Source organism: Gallus gallus, chromosome 15 (assembly GCF_016699485.2).
Source record: "Gallus gallus isolate bGalGal1 chromosome 15, bGalGal1.mat.broiler.GRCg7b, whole genome shotgun sequence".
NCBI classification, from domain to species: domain Eukaryota; kingdom Metazoa; phylum Chordata; class Aves; order Galliformes; family Phasianidae; genus Gallus; species Gallus gallus.
Window position 1 is genome coordinate 3,750,860 of NC_052546.1, and position 18,252 is coordinate 3,769,111.

General features: G+C 36.3%; 1 protein-coding gene across 5 annotated transcripts in view; it reads right to left on the reverse strand.

The window, feature by feature from the left end:
- The window catches only part of GLT1D1 (glycosyltransferase 1 domain containing 1), a 42,448-nt gene that overhangs the window by 17,152 nt on the left and 7,044 nt on the right, over nt 1-18,252 (reverse strand). For all 5 annotated transcript variants that reach the window (NM_001397458.1, XM_046901124.1, NM_001030656.2 and 2 more), the window contains 5 exons: nt 16,598-16,703; nt 12,381-12,432; nt 6,197-6,233; nt 5,849-5,905; nt 177-272 (listed from right to left, as the gene is read on the reverse strand). In NM_001397458.1, the coding sequence (NP_001384387.1) occupies nt 177-272; nt 5,849-5,905; nt 6,197-6,233; nt 12,381-12,432; nt 16,598-16,703 (348 nt within the window). The remainder of the gene's footprint in view (nt 1-176; nt 273-5,848; nt 5,906-6,196; nt 6,234-12,380; nt 12,433-16,597; nt 16,704-18,252) is intronic.

Consider the following 18,252-nt stretch of genomic DNA (forward strand, 5'->3'; position numbering starts at 1 on the left):
TGTTATTCCCAGCTGACTGAAAAAGACACAGTACAGAAACAATGCGTTCAACTGATCAGTGATTAAATGAGCATTCTTTAAATATAATTATATTATGAAATACTTGCCATGAATAAAACAGCTTATAAATACTAAAAGAAATGCATCTAAATCTGGGAACCAAGCAAGGTACCTACCTGAAAATACGTCTACTAAATACAGAGGGTCTTTGACTCTTCTAAGTCCACATATCAAGAGGAACACACGTAAATCATCTGTATCAGCAGGAATGTCTGTAACAAAACATTTTAAAAAATCTGAATGCACATAAAAGAAAATTAAATCACTCCAAAGCTTCTGGAATAAGCACATACGATGCTAACAGCAGTAGCACGGAGTGTTCTAAAGGATTCTCATTTTTGTTCCCTCTGTTTCTTGCTCTTCCGCTACTCTTTAAATCAGTGCAGTGGAGAACATAATCATGCATATCATTCTACAATTCATATGAGTTCATTTCCAGGGACAGCAAAGGGATAGGGTTTGGAGGAACTAAAAAACTGGTGATCAGATTTTTCAACATCAGAAATCAGCTTCGGCCATTATACAAATCATTGCGTTTCTCAATTATTTTACCCACAAAAGGAGTAACTTGGCATCCATATAACAACTCAACACCTGTTTCAAAAATATTGTGAGGCTTGGGCAGACACAGGTTGCTATAAAAGATCAGGTAAAGGTCAATAGTTATCTATCCTAGTGTGCCAGCAGTGCTACAGTGTATTTAACCAGAATTTCAATTGTCATAAAGCATTTATTTTAACACTGTTGTTAAGAAATACAAATATAAAATCAGTCTGGAAAAAAACTCAGCCCGTTGGTGTTTAGCATCAAAAAATCCCTCTTGCAAATATACCACAATAACACACAAAAAATGTTCTTGAATATCTTTCCTCATGTCACGGGATAGGATTCATGTGAGCTTTGCATCAAACCTGTGTCTACTGGGGGAAAAAGTCAGAAGTATGGTGAATACTCAACTGCTATTGCTTTTAAAATTAAAATCCAGTTCAGGGATTTTTATATGCTCCCTGTCACAGGGTTCATTATTGAGTCAGTTCCATTTAACTTTAGCAGCTTGAGCTGTCAAGAGTGGCTGCAGCAGACACGGTAAGTAATATTTTACAGGTTATTGGACCAAGAAATAATTTGTAATTTATAATATACACAAACATTTGGACTGAAGAAATCATTCTGGTGCAATGGTCCATTAATACTGTTTGTTTTTAAGACATGCAGCACTGGTCTCAATTCACAGCAAACTCAACAAAACAAACAACTAGAACATGTCAGCAAAACTGAGACTGCATTTTAACTATGCATAATGCACAAATATGCATTTTAAACTACAAACCCCACCCATCAGTTATTCTGAAACAGAAGGTTGAGGCAAACAGCAGTGAGCAATCAGGTCTCCCTTTTCTCATGTAGAGATTACAGAATTACTGCACACTTCATCTGACACACCTTAGCCAACATTAACTATGCTTGAAATAACGACTTCTTACCTCTTAACATCATATTGTTTCTATCTTATAGCTTCCAGAGTTTTTATTTTATTAGATAATATTTTCAAGCGCTCTGACAATGAAAATTGCAACACCAATTACTTTGAAATTTGGATTTCTACATTTGGGTCCTGTGGCACTTAAAGATACTTCTCTCAAGAATCTCATGACTATCAGTTTAATTATTTCACTAGTGAAATTACTTAACCTAACCTAGCATACCTAACATTAACATACCTAAGAAAGAAAATAGCCCACTTATTTGCCCATTATTGTTTTGAATAAACGGGCAGATTTTTCCCTTTGTGCAACTTTACCAAGTCCTCCTTCTCTGCTGTGGAATGTTTTTTCTCAAATCACAGATATTGGACACACTGCCCTGAGATTGGATCCTGCATAGCCTTTTAAAAGCTGTCAAAGAAGAGCTATTTGAGCAAGGATTTGCCACTGCTATTCAATTTAGTGAAGTGAGAGTCAGCTGTAGTTTTACGTTATTGAATGCTGTAGATCTTACTCATCACCTAATTCATTTTTACAGGCAGACATTCACCAACTCAATCCACTTAGGAACATATAAAGACATTCCTGAGAAGACTGCATTACCAGCACATCACAGCCACTGTTTAGTACTGTAGACTTCACTCATTCTCTGTCTGAATAAGATCAAGCTTAGGTAGCACCTGTGCATCTTGTTAGCTTCCTGCTCATTCAATGAAAATTATTAGATTTATATGTCAAGATGATGCCTGTATTATTTTTTCCCCCCACACGTTGTTTTCTCAAGCCTTGCCAGCACCCCTAGTGTGAGAAAAGAAATACAACTATTTGTACAAGAAAACTATCACTTTAGTATGTTTTGTCCTCATAAGAACTCTAATAAGGAGAACAGAATAACTGCAACAGCTGCCTTTACCAACTACAGCCATCATCTGGGTACAAACAGGTATTCAAAAGGTTTTTCTTATCTTGTTTAAGCTCGACTAATATTGAGTATCTGAGATTTTGCTATCATTCTGACTTTCCCACATAGGCTGCTTGATCTGTAATAAAATACAACAGTCCTTTTCAACTCCCTTCTGAAACAGAAATACACCAATACAGCACAATCAACTGATGTGCTGTTTTGATGCATTCATTGTGTCACTGCGTTGTTTCCTGACATGCAAATGTCCAAATAACAAAAAAAAAAAAGCCTGTGTCTTTTTCCTAATTTCTGTTGTTAAGTGTTACACAGGCAAAGATTTAAATGTGCTTTGTTAGTATTTTTCTGTGGCTGTGGTCTGACTTGTATTGTCCTTATCTATAAAACAGCTGTGTATTGGCCACAGCCAGTCTTGAGAGTGCTTAGCAGGTCAACATCTTTAGCAAGATGTGAGAGGTCAAAACAACAAGGGTGACTGATAGGATTATAACTCACTCCTCTCATCAGCTTGACTGTATGCTGTCCTGATATGCCACACAGAACTGCAGGGATGGTGACAAATAAACTGCTGGTGTGCTGAAATGAATCAGTCACAGTGGCAGATTAAGACTGACAAGGAACTCCCACAGTTATGCAGCCCCTTTTTCATGATGGAGCAGTGCTCAAAATGGAAACATAGCAATGCAGCATTAGCATTTGAAAATTCAGAGCAGAATTGCATAATCAAACGGGTACCCACCTTCTGTGGTTCAGTTGCTGTTTCTAATACTGGAATCTGACACCAAATACACTAAGAGATGAAATGCAATTAATACTCATGACTTGTGTTCTTCTGCTGGCTTTGATTCTGAGTCATGGTGTGCCCTAGAGAAACTTTCTCAAATCTAGACTGATTCATCTAGACTTACCCATTCATCTGCAAGCCGGCTAAATAATTGCTTCATGTCAAACAATGACACCAGTTCAATTTTTGGTGAACTGGTTGGTGGTATTCAGTTACAAGACAGAATGAGAAAATGAATTATATTAAAAGAATCCAGTGGCAAACATTTTGATAATGCATGGAAGGAAGAGATTATTATTTACAATTTCATTGGCTCCTGGTTTGTTCCTTATCTGAAATTGTTTAACTTTGTCACATCAACTATTTTTTTAGGACAAATAGTAACTTTACTGTTAAGATACACCGTAACAGTTGACATTTGGCACTTAAACTAACATGAAACTGGAATAAGCTCTGAAGCATGAGTAAGGATATCACTTTTCTACAAAAGTCAAGAATAAGTAGAGATGTTATCTAAATAGATTCTGAAAGAACAGATTCATTTAACTCCATGCCTCTAGGTACTATCAGGAAAACATGTAGAAATCATAGATGTGCAGTAAAAAAAAACTGTAGATCTTTAATCTTATTGTAAAGCTGCAGGCCTCTAAGTGAATGAGTAATATCAAGCACTAACCTGCTGAGAGGTAAAAAGGCAATTCAGAACACTGTATCTTAAGTTACCTATTTCAGAATCATACAATGTCCCAAACTGCAAAGGACTCCTGAGAATCACTGAACCTAACTCCTGACTCCACATGGTGCTACCTAAGTGTTTTTCACCACCTGCGCAAATACAGAAAATTGAAGTATTTTTCTTATTTAAAACTCTTCTCCTTACCTTTATACAATGTTTTCAACACATCTGTTGGGTTCATTAGTAGTACAGACTTTGTTAGTTATCTCCTTGTTCTAATCACATGACTTCTAAGTGTTTACAAGAGTGTTTATTAGGGTTTACAACTTCAACCACATTCCACAGAGATCAAAAGGAGCCTTTCATCAAGGTATGAGGACATCAAGCCTGCCTGTGATCTTAAGTAGCTATATCCCATCCTTGAGCTAAGTTGTTAGAAATCAGACTCCATTTTTGCATGTACTTAGACTGTCATTTTCTATGATCTACTTTTCAGTAAAAACTTGAACTTTCATTGTCTCTACAAACAAGCATCTTAACTCAGAACTGATTATGATGTATGAAGATTTCCTGATTATAAGGACAGACAAAAATATTTTGAGCATGTAGTTTGACCTTCAGACTGACCCACACTGTAGTAGTTCCCTAAAAAAGTATTGAGTTACTAAATAAACTGAAATCATTGTCTTGTTAAAGTCTGTGTTGAAATTTCTACTTGCTTTGGCTACTGTTGTTTACAGTCTCTCATACATGTAAGACACACACTGTAACTAGAATGCAAATCGTCTTTTGTTGTAGATTTTACCAATAAATATTTTAACAGCAACCACTGAAAACAGTGCAGCTAGCACACCAACACCATTCAAATATCACTCTCAAATCTGCTGCCAAGACTGAAAAAAATCCTAATTCCACAATTTTTGTTCTTTGATGCCAGTGTTCAAGTTAAATTATAATTTAACAAGCACAGATGCTGAGTTACATTATTGTTTGCTTTTCATGTACTGTATGAATTATTTTGCACTTTTGTATTAGTACAAACTAGGCAAAAACTGTCTCTGATGTATTACATGGTATGCACCTTAGGGGGAGCTTCCTCCTCCCCAATCTGTTCACTGTTCTTTTAATCGTAAGTTAGTTGGCACTCCACTCAATGCTATGGCTGGGCTAGCAAGAGACAAATCATTTCACTTCAGAAAACTATTAATTTTGGTGACACTGTGCTTGTGTGCCATGATTTACTAAAACAAAATAACCTCACAATGCTCAATTTAAAATTAGATGCCAGTCTTGCATAATGATAAACATTTAGTTATATGATAAAGCAATTGAATCATGAGGATTCATTAGTAACAGGGGGAACAGTTGTACTATGAGAGATCAAACTGATGACTACTGAAATGTTTTCACTGCTGTAAAAATGCATACAAATTCTTTTGGGGAAAGATAGCTGTATTAAAGTATTTAATTAAAGTATTGCCAAGATGAGGTGATTTAAAATTAGGCCATCAGTCCTACGTGCCACCACATTAGTGAAAATAGAAACAAACCCTAGATCAAGACCAAATTTCCCAAATATTTCACTCCTTCAACACTTCCTCACCTCAGTCGCTCTTCTGAAAAGGACATCCTCACTTTCCATTACACAGCACGGTCAGGTATTGGTGCTTTAGTCTAACTAATTTTCTAGGGGATGATACTGACCCTCACCAGGAATAGTTTACCTTTTGGTGTAATTCAGAACTGGACAAACTTACAATCTGGAGACAGTTTACTGATTGAAGTTCTACCTGAATCTAATGACTTTCATATCATTAAACCATTTTATTACATAATCAGTTAACCTTCACATTCTAAAATTCTATCCATAATTATATCTATTAAAAATAAATACAGTAAATACAGAAAAAAGTGAGCTATACCTGCATTTTGTAGAAATCTATACCAGTCAAACGTTTCAGTGGGAGTAGTCCTGATTCCTGTGTTGAAGAAAAGAGAAATATGACATGTTAGTTTCTTGGATGGCTGAACCATGCCTCTTAAAGTCTTGCTATAAGAAAACATATTCCTCTCAAGCACACCTCATTTCATACACAGCAATATAGGCAAGGCCGAAGAGTTCGACTTCAGTGGAGTCAGCTCTTCAAACCAAGGCCCACTTCAGCAAAATATTTCCAGGGAAATAAAGACGACAGATACATAAACATACAGGTACTAAATATATTACCTAAATAGATTGAATGCATTAGTAAATATTTAAAAACTCTCACCTTGATATTGGACATATATTTTCTTCCTAGCATCTGGCTTCAAAGAGAAGGAGAAGAAAAGTGATTTATAGATCATCATAAAAGATCAGCTCAGCCTTTTCAAAAAAAATCTAGTATAAGAATAGGCTCATCACTGTGATTTTCTTTTGACAAGACAGATCATTAGAAACTAACATTTTAATAAGACTAAAAGCCAACAAAATCAGCACTTTAAATTACATTTCCAACAAACATTTACAGTATCAAGAGATTAGTTTTGTAATTAACACAATTACCAGGTCAGTAGAAGCACATTTTTTTTAGTTTAGCTCTGTGTACTTTCTTATAATCATTAACTTGTTTATGGCACACAAAAAGAAAAGATGCTCAACTACAGAACAGCCCTAGCTCTCAAAACACTGGTTTTCAAAGAAAAAGTACAGCTAGTTTCAGAACCACAGACATTAATCCATAATACAAGTTTTAAACACATCAGGCATGAATCCAGCCCTTCTTACCACTAACCTTTTCAAAGACTGCTGGCAAATGTATTTAAGACTTGCCTATACAGGAACATGGGCCAGTAGTAGTAACTGCAGTTATTCCCAAATAAGAATTGCACATGAAATTATTTTAAAATAGATACAGTAAAAGTGGTAATTACAACACTTCCACAGTTACTCCCAAAGAGCTAATATACTAGTTACTTAATTTATATTATTAAACAAGTTCTTACTTCATTGCCTTTCTATAACTCCAACTATGAATTTGTGGAATAGGAAACTTTTTTTTTTTTTTTTTTTTTAAGAACCAGAAATTTTCTCAGGATCTTTCAAAAGGGACAACAAAACAGAACAAAAACAAACAACCAAATGCACTCTTCCCCTCCAGCAAAAAAAAAAAAAGCAGAGTTTCTTTGAGCTCACTTGTGAAAACCCTACTTTCAAACAGTTCCTACTTCTTTTAAAAGCACTGGCTGCAGTGCCTTGGGAGTAAGCTAGGGAATTGCTCAACTCACTCATTCCCCAACAAATTTGCTCAATATTACCTTGCAAGTTTCAGTTTGAAATCACATTCTTTCAAGCAATTCTAGTGACACTATTGCTTAGCATACCATCTTGGAGTCCCAAAACAACCTTTGCTAGAATGTCAGTCTTTGCTGACTTAGGGCTAAATGCTCTTTGCTGCCATTTCACCATGGAGAGAAGCACAGTCCCCCAACAGGCTGTGACTGTGAGTCACTGCGGGTTTGACTACTGTGCCTCTTTTTAAGGTGCAAATAGGAAAAAGAGTCCCATATTGCCCCTCCAACCATCCCACTTTTGAACAGTAGGATACAGTTGACACACAAATGATACACTGCTGAACTCCTCAAGCTAAGAACTGCTATGTATGCAGACTCATCTCAGTATGGGAAACTGGTGGCATAATGCAGGCACAGTTAGACAAGATAGAGCGCGACACACTGCTGGATCACATCACTCTGAACGTTAGTTTTCCCTTCTCCTCTCCCACCTCCATTCCAACCTCAGCAGTGTGAAATCACATCTGAAGGATAATGACTTCAGGGCAGGAAGAAAAAACAAAAATTAATGCAGAAACAAACTACTAAAGCAAAATATTCCTGAACCAGTCTGCTCAGGAAATAAAAAGCCAAAGAAGTGACAACTTTCTTTTTTTCCCTCCACTTGCAAGCATTTTGTGGGGATTTTTTTAATTCAAAATTTCTACATGACTGCCCTTACAGTTCACTGCTCAGTCATAACAGTATATTTTAGTTATTAAAGATGAACTGGAGAAAGAACAATGGTGAAAGAAATGGACAGAAAAGGGGTCGGGAAGAAGTGAATAGTCATCAACAAGCAGCTCATGAATGGGAAGAGGGAAATTCCAGAGAATCAGAGTAAATTGGCCACGCCACAAAAACAACATGGACAAGCAGGAAGTCCAGTAATAAATGAAGTGCAAAAAATGTAACTGTGTTTGTTACAGTAGAACACTAAGGATATCTTTCAAAAGACAAATGAACTTTTGTGATCCAACAATTTAAAAAAAAAAGAAGATAGTTTCTTATGTTGTTTTATTACTTAACTCTTCTTGGTCTTTTTTTTTTTTAAAACCTATGAATAAGTACCATTTTTTATTATTAAATTAAATAGGATTTTTCAATCCAAAAAAAAGCCTTGCTAATGATGGAGACAGTACTGCAAGTTGAGGGACAATTAATTTTCAGGACAAGTGGAAGAGCTGAAATTCAGAGCTAGGACTTAAGATGCAACAAAAGAAAATGTGGAAATAATTCAGATGGAGCAGGAGGCGGATTAAGCCAGCCTTGCCTCTATAGCTAAAACCCTGTATAATCCTGCCGCGGACTTTGGGACATAAAGATATGTTTTTTACTTCTCTAAAACCACTACATTTCAGAAATAAGCTGAAATTAATTATTTGGTTTCACGCTCTGCAAGACCCTTAATGACTATGCAGTAACTGAATATATTCCTGCCAAGGCTGGGATCCTCAAGAAGAAAAGAGTAGAAACATTGTCTAACATGGAGTACAGATGTATTCACATGTTACAGATCAATTTTATTTTATGCTCTTTATTTTAAATGGTAGTAGGGAGAGTAGAAAGATGAAATTGAATACTAATAAAACTAGTAATTCTTAGGCACCAATTTTACACTATTGACATAAAACACTGACCATAAGCACAAGATATTTGGAAGTATCTCACACTTACCTAGAGTACAGATTATTACAAAAGCTGTATTATGTAATTCATAATTAAGGCTAATTTATCCAATGCAATAGAAAATAAGTTGATGGAAGATATAGGCCTTGAGCACAGTACTATTGCTTACATGTTTGTAACGTGAATTATTGACTAACTAATAAAGCACACATTACACGAATAATGTATATCACATTACGGTGAATTGATATGTAAAGAGTGGTAATATTCTGTGTAATGGAAAGCTGTATTTATGTTTTTTAATGTTTGAAAGAAAAATGCATGACACTTGCTCTCATCCGTTATATGAAGATACAGCTGCAATAAGAATTAAAAACCTCAGCACTAAGACACTTCAGCAGTAGATATATCAGGCTGGGACTTGGCAGACTTGCCTTCATCTCCCTGTCCGTCATGACCTTTTCCTGAGTTGAAAGAGATTCATGAGGATCTTCAAGTCCAACTCCTGACTCCATACAAGGCAACCTAAGAGATTCTCATCACCAGCTCAACTATAGGAAATAAAAATGTTTCTTACTGACATTTCACAAGATAAGATGCGTTAACAGGTGGTCCTCATCTGCTCTTTGTATCCCAGTTGCCCCTTATTGGTGGAAAACTAAGACATACCCAAAAAAAACAACCCAACACCCCAACATCTGGGCTAACAAGCCAGTCACAGGCCACTGGTGCTGCTTCACACTACCCAAAAGCACTCCTTGTACTAAGATGTCTGGCAACTCCTTATTGCCTTACCCTGATCTTCAGAAACCAGCACTGCCTAATTCCAGGATCTGTCTCTATTTTCTCTGCTGGCGGTATGCCATCAACTCACCTACCTGAAGGTGATAGGGTTGACCCAACCTATTTTCCAACAGCAGCATTAGATACTACAAGTAATTGCACAGAATGACTGAGTTAGAATTGCAATCCAGCAGATATAATGGTACCTACTAAATAAAGAGTACTCAGAAATTCTAAGGCTGTGGTCATGGTTTATGGGCAAATAATGAATGCATGGAAATAAAATAAGAGATGAAGAGAACTCTAATTAGTGTTAGACTGTCTGTTTTTAACATGTATAACCACTAAGTTTCTGTTGTTATAGCAGGAGTTGTTTTCAAAAAACAAGAAGGAAATGAATGTACAACAGCTGCTCCAAAAGTAATGCCTCCTATTTCATTATGTTGGTCCACAACATCAGAGGCAGATGCTGATGGTATGGCAGCAGAGGCTGAACCCTCCTACCAATACTCTGTTACACTTTGTTGCCCTGTGACAGAGGGCAGCAGAGGGGCAGTCTGAAAAAATGGTGTCTGACATGGAAGTGCATATGAAGCAAAGGCATATAACTGAACCCTTCACATAGAAGAAATTGCACCCACTGACATTCACTGATAATTGCTGAACATCTATGGAGACCAAACAGTGGATGTGAACACAGTGAGTGGTGCATTTCAGCAGCTGGTGACAGTGACATGAAAGACAAGCCACAACCCAGATGGCCATACAGATTGTTGCGAGTGTGACATGCAGGCTCTTGTTTATCATTGACAAACATGCACAGCTAATGGTGATGTGACTATGTTAAAAATAGTGTTTTGTAGCTGAGAATTTGCTCTATCAAATAGTGTTATTGTGCTCTTTGTGCCTGTTGCAGTTTCCTTGGAAATAAACAGGAAGCTTTGCTTTCAGAGAGACCTATGCATTTAAAATTACCTAATTATCATACTATCTCAAAGGCTAAAAGAAAGAATAGATGAGGGAGAATAAATAGATGAGGGACACAGGGAGGTGTCTATGCCTATAGCAGGGGGTCAGAACTAGATGATCTTAAAGGTCCCTTCCAACCCAAACCATTCTATGATTCTTTGAAATTAAAACATTAATTTTACTCCCCTAAAAATTACATGTTTTTTCATTTCCTCTTTACTCCCCCTAAAACTTAAATTCCTGTCCTTTTGGTCTTATATTTCAAGATAGAAAAAAAAAGTATTAAGAAACTCAATCACATCAGTCAAATTAGCTAAGTCCTGGAGAAATCACTTGAGTTTTTCCTGCTAAAGACTGCCTGAGCTCACACTTTTACTGCATACACAGCACATTATCCAAGCGAGTATGCTCACCTCACAAAGAAGTGCAAGAGGCCACTGCACTCATATTGTATAGCATTTAAACATTATTTAAACAGCCCATGGAATGAATTAAACTGTCCAGTTGCAAAGACCTAAGATTAATATTTGCTGAGAGACTGAAAAATTAACCCTAACAGCTCACTAAACTCAACAGCAAAGCCATCAGTCACCTTCAGCAGTGGAATATTTGGATTTAGCATATTTAAGTTGCAATCTCCCAGGGAGTTTCCGGGCCCTTGGAAAATGCGATTGATACCAATAATCATATATAAAAACAGATGAGTTTTCACATAGCTCCCTACCAATCCAGGATTCATTACAACTAATAAGAAGTACATAACACATTTACTAGATAAGAGGTTTTTTGTTAAACACCTTTTCTAATAAAATTGCATAGCAGCTCAAATATGAGGTTATCAACGAAACTATATTTGAAAAGTCTTTTCTATTTTTCTACACGTACTGATGATTCTGTCCACGAATACAATACCTACCTTTAAATTAAATTCACCATAAGACAAAGTATTCCACATGGATAATACATTTCCTACTTGAAAAACATTCCATAGAATATTCTTTTTTCTGCCAAACTGAAATGTGATAGTTAGCTAACTTATCAGAGGAACTGCATTTTGCATTATTACTGCCAGTACTTTGCAGGCAAAATCATCTTTCAAATACCCTGCCAAATGTATTTGAATGCTATGATGTTGGATGAAAATAATTCTATTCAGTATTTTTCCATATTTCATTTAGCACTGCGTTTCATTCTGTTTTCTGAAGCAGAGATGACTTTCAAAAAGTGCTTTTAGAAAAGCGCTATTCACGTGCCCTGTATCCCTCAAGGCCTGGTCAATAGTGCTGTACTATTACACACCACTGGGCTTAGCATAACTTCAGTTTTAAATTTGCAGTTCACCTACAGAAGTTCATCCTATTTCCAGCGTTGATAAAAGAAACATTCTCACATTATTCTTCCAAATTCTTATTGTAAGTAAGCTTAGTGCAATTTTGTCAACATAAAGAAGTTTATCAAATAATGCAAAAAGAAACAATATATGCACATAGTATCAGGAGGAATCCAATAATAACAATAATGATTAATTTCTACAGTTACAGAGAAGCATTTTTTCCTTTCAAACACTAAACAGCATTTAAATGCCAAGATCTATTTGATCTGTCAAAGCCCATAAATATGAAAGGCTTTCTCTATAAAGAAAAAAAAACAGCAATAGAGAATATGAAGATAATTACAATTCTCTAGCAATTTTTAGCAGACATTTTAGGAGACTGAGTAGTTACTGATATGATAACCATCACCATCATCACATGAACATACCCATTCCGCTGCTGCCAGTTCCTTCATTTCCGTTGTGAAAGCCACCGCAAACCTAGCGGAATGGACAAAAATAGCTGGGATCAGCTGCTTAAAGTGTTTAAACATAACAAACATATATTTTTTTTTCTGAAATACTTCTATAAGAAGATCAGAAGCTTATGAAAATAATGATAGATGAAGAGAGAGAAAGCAGGCTTTCTATTTTTACTTAACCAGAAAACATTGCTAAAACAAATGGTCTTTCTTCAGGCTTTATGTGGATTTACAACTTAGAGCTCTCATGGAGTTAAAGTGATGATTTTCTTGAAATAGGAGAAAAATAATGGGAACATCCTGTAGTTTATCTAGATTAATACACACAGCTGCAATCTACACAAATCATATCACTAAAGTATGAATAAGCTAACAAGGATGTACCTGAATAACTTCATAGGTAGGATTTTTTCACCTGGGAGGGAGAAGACAACTGCTCCTAAGCCTACTTCCACTTTTCCCTTATGTCCTGACTTTTACCAATGTGCCTTTGAGAAACGTTCAGTACATTGTCATCCCGTACAACAGAAGAGTTATTTCAGAGACATTTAAAAGCAGCATTGATATCTACAGTCCTCCTTTTTAGGCATCTCATTATAGGGAGAATTCAGCCACTGAAGTCTGATATCTAAACATACCAAATAAACAAGTTACTCTTACTGGGAGCTTGATGTAACACCCAGAAGTCATATGAGATACTTTCATTGAGTCAGATTTAATAAAGAATCTTTGTTCATCTTGAACTTTAAGGCAGCTTTTAAGATGTGATTAAATATAAACACATGCTTTGACTGTTCTTAAATGGAACTTCAGTATTAACTGGTACCACAAATGGTTCATTTCTGAAGACTATCAGTCCTGTTGAATACATAGGTTTGAATATCTCCTTCACATGAGACATAATTTGTCTTCTTGGCTAAATTCTTTCTTTTTTTTAATTACTTTTAAAAACAGTGACTACAAATCATAAGTTACCAAATAAAAAACGTAAGATTCCATCTTTCTACTTCATGGTATTAATGTAACATTTCCATTCTGAGATATCTCTATAGTATCACAATTGGTGAAGCACATTGCTAAGTTGCAGCCAGAACAGTGCTTTTCTACTCGAGATGTTATGTTACAATTCGAGGGCACTCATTAGAAGTCACATAAATGCTGAATTATAACTCCTATTTTGTTTGCTGTGAGCAGATTTACTCCCATACATTTGTTTTGTAGTATCTGCTTTATGGTATTACGATGCATTCTACATATATAACACAACAGCTCTATGGTTATTGAAGCCTTTGCAAATGCTTGTTTTCTCAAGATGCATCTGCTTCCTTTCTAGTTTTTGCAATTATACTTTCAATACATCACATTAACAAGCAGAAAAAAACGTTGCTCCCAAGTCTACAAAATACTATTCAATAGATTTAAATATCCTAAAGGAGTACAACCACCATTTAGAGGAATTTGATTAAAAACGAAACACTCATTATAAAGCTAGGGAGTGCTCAATACTTTGTTTTATGGAACGTGGTGGTATATTGTACTGGACAAGTAATCTACAATTCATAGTGCTTTTTGCTTAGAACCCTGCAATCAATAAAGAAAAAAAATCAATTTTTCTTTTAATAACTATGCAATGAATAATACCAGTGATAATACTGGGGAAGAGATCCATTCAGTATAACTTCCAGAAAACTGAATTACTTTTACTGCAGCGGAGTTATGAATTGCAAAGAGCATGTGCTAATGCACATTGAAACATCAGAGGAAATCCAAAACTACACCTCAAGTACCTAAATTAATTACCACTTAAAAAAAAAAAACAACACCACACAATAAGTGGTTTAGTATGGTTTGTATAAGTTACATGAGCTATACTGGTGACAGATCATGTTTAGAACACAGAACTGGGTCAGAATGGACACTCACACATTCTCTTTTTAGATAATTTTCCAATTTCCAGGGTTGAAATCTAATGTTCTCATTGTAACCAACATATTATATGACTTTCTTCTCTTCCCTAAGAACTATTTAAAGAATGCTTTTTAATTATAGGACAACAAAGAAGTATAAACACTTTGTTTTAAATGAGGCCATAAGGTGATTTTCAACTGCGAGTCCCATTAAGACGTAAGAACGTGCCCTAATGAATTTTCAATGAGCATGATTAAGTGCAGTCTTTGAAATCTATTTACCTACCACATTTTTCAAGTCTCTGTAGACAGAACAGCATATCGATGCTAGTGGTAAGTTAGCTAATAATAGCAAGAACATATTGTGGTATTAGCAAAGATAAAACCACAAGATATAAGCCTGTTGCAGACACTCAACACACTTCCTCATTGCTAACATGAACTAAAATCCATACCGCCATATCTAAACCAATGTAGTTATCTTTGTGAGAAGCTGTGATGAATAGAGATGATATCCTGAGCAGCCTTTGTTCAGCAGTGTATTTAAGCTCTGCTAGAGAAAGTATGCAAAGAGCACCAAGGGTGAGATGAGACCTAGATGCTTACATTTATCACACCTGAGTGCACACTGAGGGACCCCTTCCCTTAGCAGAGCTCACTCCTGGAGCAAAACCTCTGCAGGGTACTCAAGTCAGCAGAAGCTCAGACATACAGCTCCATACAGCTGAGTGACCTGCTATAGCAGATCAGTGCCACCAAAATAACATCTTTGTTGACTTGCCATATTAAAGCAGTAGAAAACTAATGCAGATCAGAAGATCTCAATTCTACAGCACTTAGTGAGTTAAAGCTGCTCAGAAAGCAGTGCTGGCACACAGAAGACTGGGACACAGCCAGAGAAAACAACTGATGGAGAAGGACAGGAATGCAGGTAAAGTCATCCTGTCATCAATAAGCAATTAGTTGAGCTGCACATGAAGAGACATCAGTGTGTATGTCTTGATAAGACTTAGGTCACCTACTCATTTATTTTTTTCCCATTTGAAACACTACATCCATTTTACTTCAGATTCAAACAAGAAAAGGGACTATTGCCTCGCTGTGGCTGTGGTCAAATACTGTTAAAATCAACTGACTGTTGGAGCAAGCAGAAGGAAAGTTTTTTCAGAGGGATGTTGAAACAGTAAGAAATGTTGTGAAACCCCCTCTGGTTTTCAGTTGTTTTCTCTGATCTCTGATCAATTCTTAAACTACACTCGATAACTACACTGACACAACACTGGAATTTCTCCAGACTTTAAAACCCCTTGAAAATACTCACTTTTCAATTCACCGAAAAAGTGGAGAGAATTTGTGTGAAGATTTTTTTCCATCTTTGCTTCTTTGTTTATGCATTTAGAAAAAGGATCGCATTAGCAGAAAAAAAGAACAAAAGCTCTCTATACTTCAGTCAGCTGCTTTTCACTCAAGCACACTGTCAGCACATCAAGTGCAAGGCCTCTGAAAACAAGTTTAACTCTGGGATGCAACCAGATAAACACCCGTTATTTTTAGTTGTCTGCTTCTCAAACTGAGGAGCATTTTTATCTGTGTGTATAGATAGAATTAATCTCTGCAAATATGAAGTGTCTAAAACAGTTTTGGTAAGAATTTATAACGTGATCGCATACAACATTTGTACCAAATACAAACACATTAAATAAACCACAGTCAAGCTTCTACAGACCACAGTCACACTAACCAAAGACTGTCCTTATAATGCCTACCTATGAAGTAGGTATGCTGCCAAGTCACGAGTTAAGTATTCTTGCTATTATTCTTATCATTTTTACCTGCCTTAGAATTTTATACCTTCAACACATGCATAGTTACGCTCTTCTAGAAAACAGTTATGATTCAGTAGACAAAGCATAGGACTGGTAAGCAAAAGCACAAAATTGATTACTATTAATGGGATTTGAGTTGTTTTGAAAAGTCACAGCCAAAGATGCCAAGCTTCATCACTACTTCTGCCAACTCTTAGGTGGACAAATACAATGAATGATTGTAACAGAGGAAACATAAAAAGGAAGCAGCGCATACAGACTATATTTTTAAGAAGAAACTGTATTATAAAACTGTAAGAACTAGATTGAGCTCAGTGATATCAAGTTCCTTATCCTTTGTCCATTGGCTTACGTACCTCCCAGCCACTCCAAGCATTTATGGAACAGTTCCTACAAAATCTGCCTTTAAAACATGCAATTTCCTGTCACAAACCTTCCACACAGATTTTACCTTGCTTCTCTTAGCACTGCTCCCATTACCCGACGTTTCTCTTCACTTCTGATGTCTTCATTTATATCTGTTCCTCCAAAGATGATTCCAAAAGGAATTCTGCTACCTGCAAAACAACGAACAAGGTGAGAAGAGGGCATTAAGAGTGAAAAAGGTATACTGACAATACCGTATCACGTATATAAGCAAATGGCTTTGAAATTGAAACGTGCAGAAACTTGACTTTTTATGGTTTTGGCACCGACAAGAAACATACAATAATAGCACGTCAGTCTGTTTTGTAGCTATGAGATTTTCTTTGGCTTTGTCCATATTTAATAAAACAATCAATTACTTTCTACATTTGGCAGCCCACCAAACAGCATGTATATTTCAAATGGTATTCACATTTTAATAAGATACAGTACCTCAAAGCTGGGTTCGTTCTATGTATCTAGCCTCAGCCAATCAATCACTGCCCTTTTAAGCACTCCACTATAATGGTTTGGGTGGCCAATGTTACAGCTGCTAAATTTGTATGTGGAGACATACCATCAGAAAAAGTCACCCAATTAGATAAGGCAGTATATGTGAAACTTCACCAAAACCACCGTTTTGCTTAATCCCATCCCAAAAGATGGATCTGTGTTTATAAGTGGTTGCTCCAACACCTTCTGTGATGGCCCAAGTTCTGGAAGGTGCTGTGGGATGCCCAGAGCTCAGAACAGCAAGAGTAGAAGGATGCATGCTGACTGTGCACAAGACCTTTTCAACATGCAAGTTTTAGAGCATGAGTAAAAGCACAGATAACCCAGTGGCGTGTGCACCATGTTAAAAGCCTAGTTTTGATACATGACATCAGAATAAATTAATATTTGATGCAAGCCATGACCACATGATAGCGTAGCATTTCTCTGCTAACAGCAGTAAGCTTTGAATGGACAAGGCCAAAGATGGTGAAAATACAAAAGCCAATAGTAATTTAAGACTCCTTTCTAATAGTATGTTTTCCTGGTGTCAGGTTCTTTTTAGTAACTGACAAGTTACCAGAAATGTTCTCTCATTAAACTCATCAAGGTTGTAGTCAATAATGTTTACCGTTGATTGTTTCAGCACTGAAAACTATTAAGTGGTCAGTTTTCCACCACATTAAGCTAACATGTAACAACCTGAGGGTGGCTAATTACTACATGCAGAACATGGTTTTAAATTCTAAACAAACGGCACTGTAGCTGGAGTGCAAATGGCACTCCAGCAAGAGAAGCCCTAATAGATAAGGTAGCAGAGATCATCACACAGCATTATTTTTGTATTTGTATTCTTGGCTCCCTACTGAAATCAGAGCTCTATTATAACAAAAGATATGCAAGCACACTAGACATAATAATTCAGGCTTTCTGAAAGCTCACCAGCACAAATTGCCTGGGCACTGCTGAAGTCTGAAACCTAGAACCATGCAACTTACACTGAGATTTGAAACTATCAAATGATGTACTTCTGTCCAAGTGAATAGATTTGGACAATAGGAAAGTGATCTCAAAGATGGATACACACTTGCAATTTCAGTAGGTGATGGTGTCTGCAATTTTGAAGCTGGTGCTTCAAATGTATTATTAATGACAGACTAAGATTTTGTTCTACGTGGCCAGTTACTACAGAACATCTTATTAGTTGTC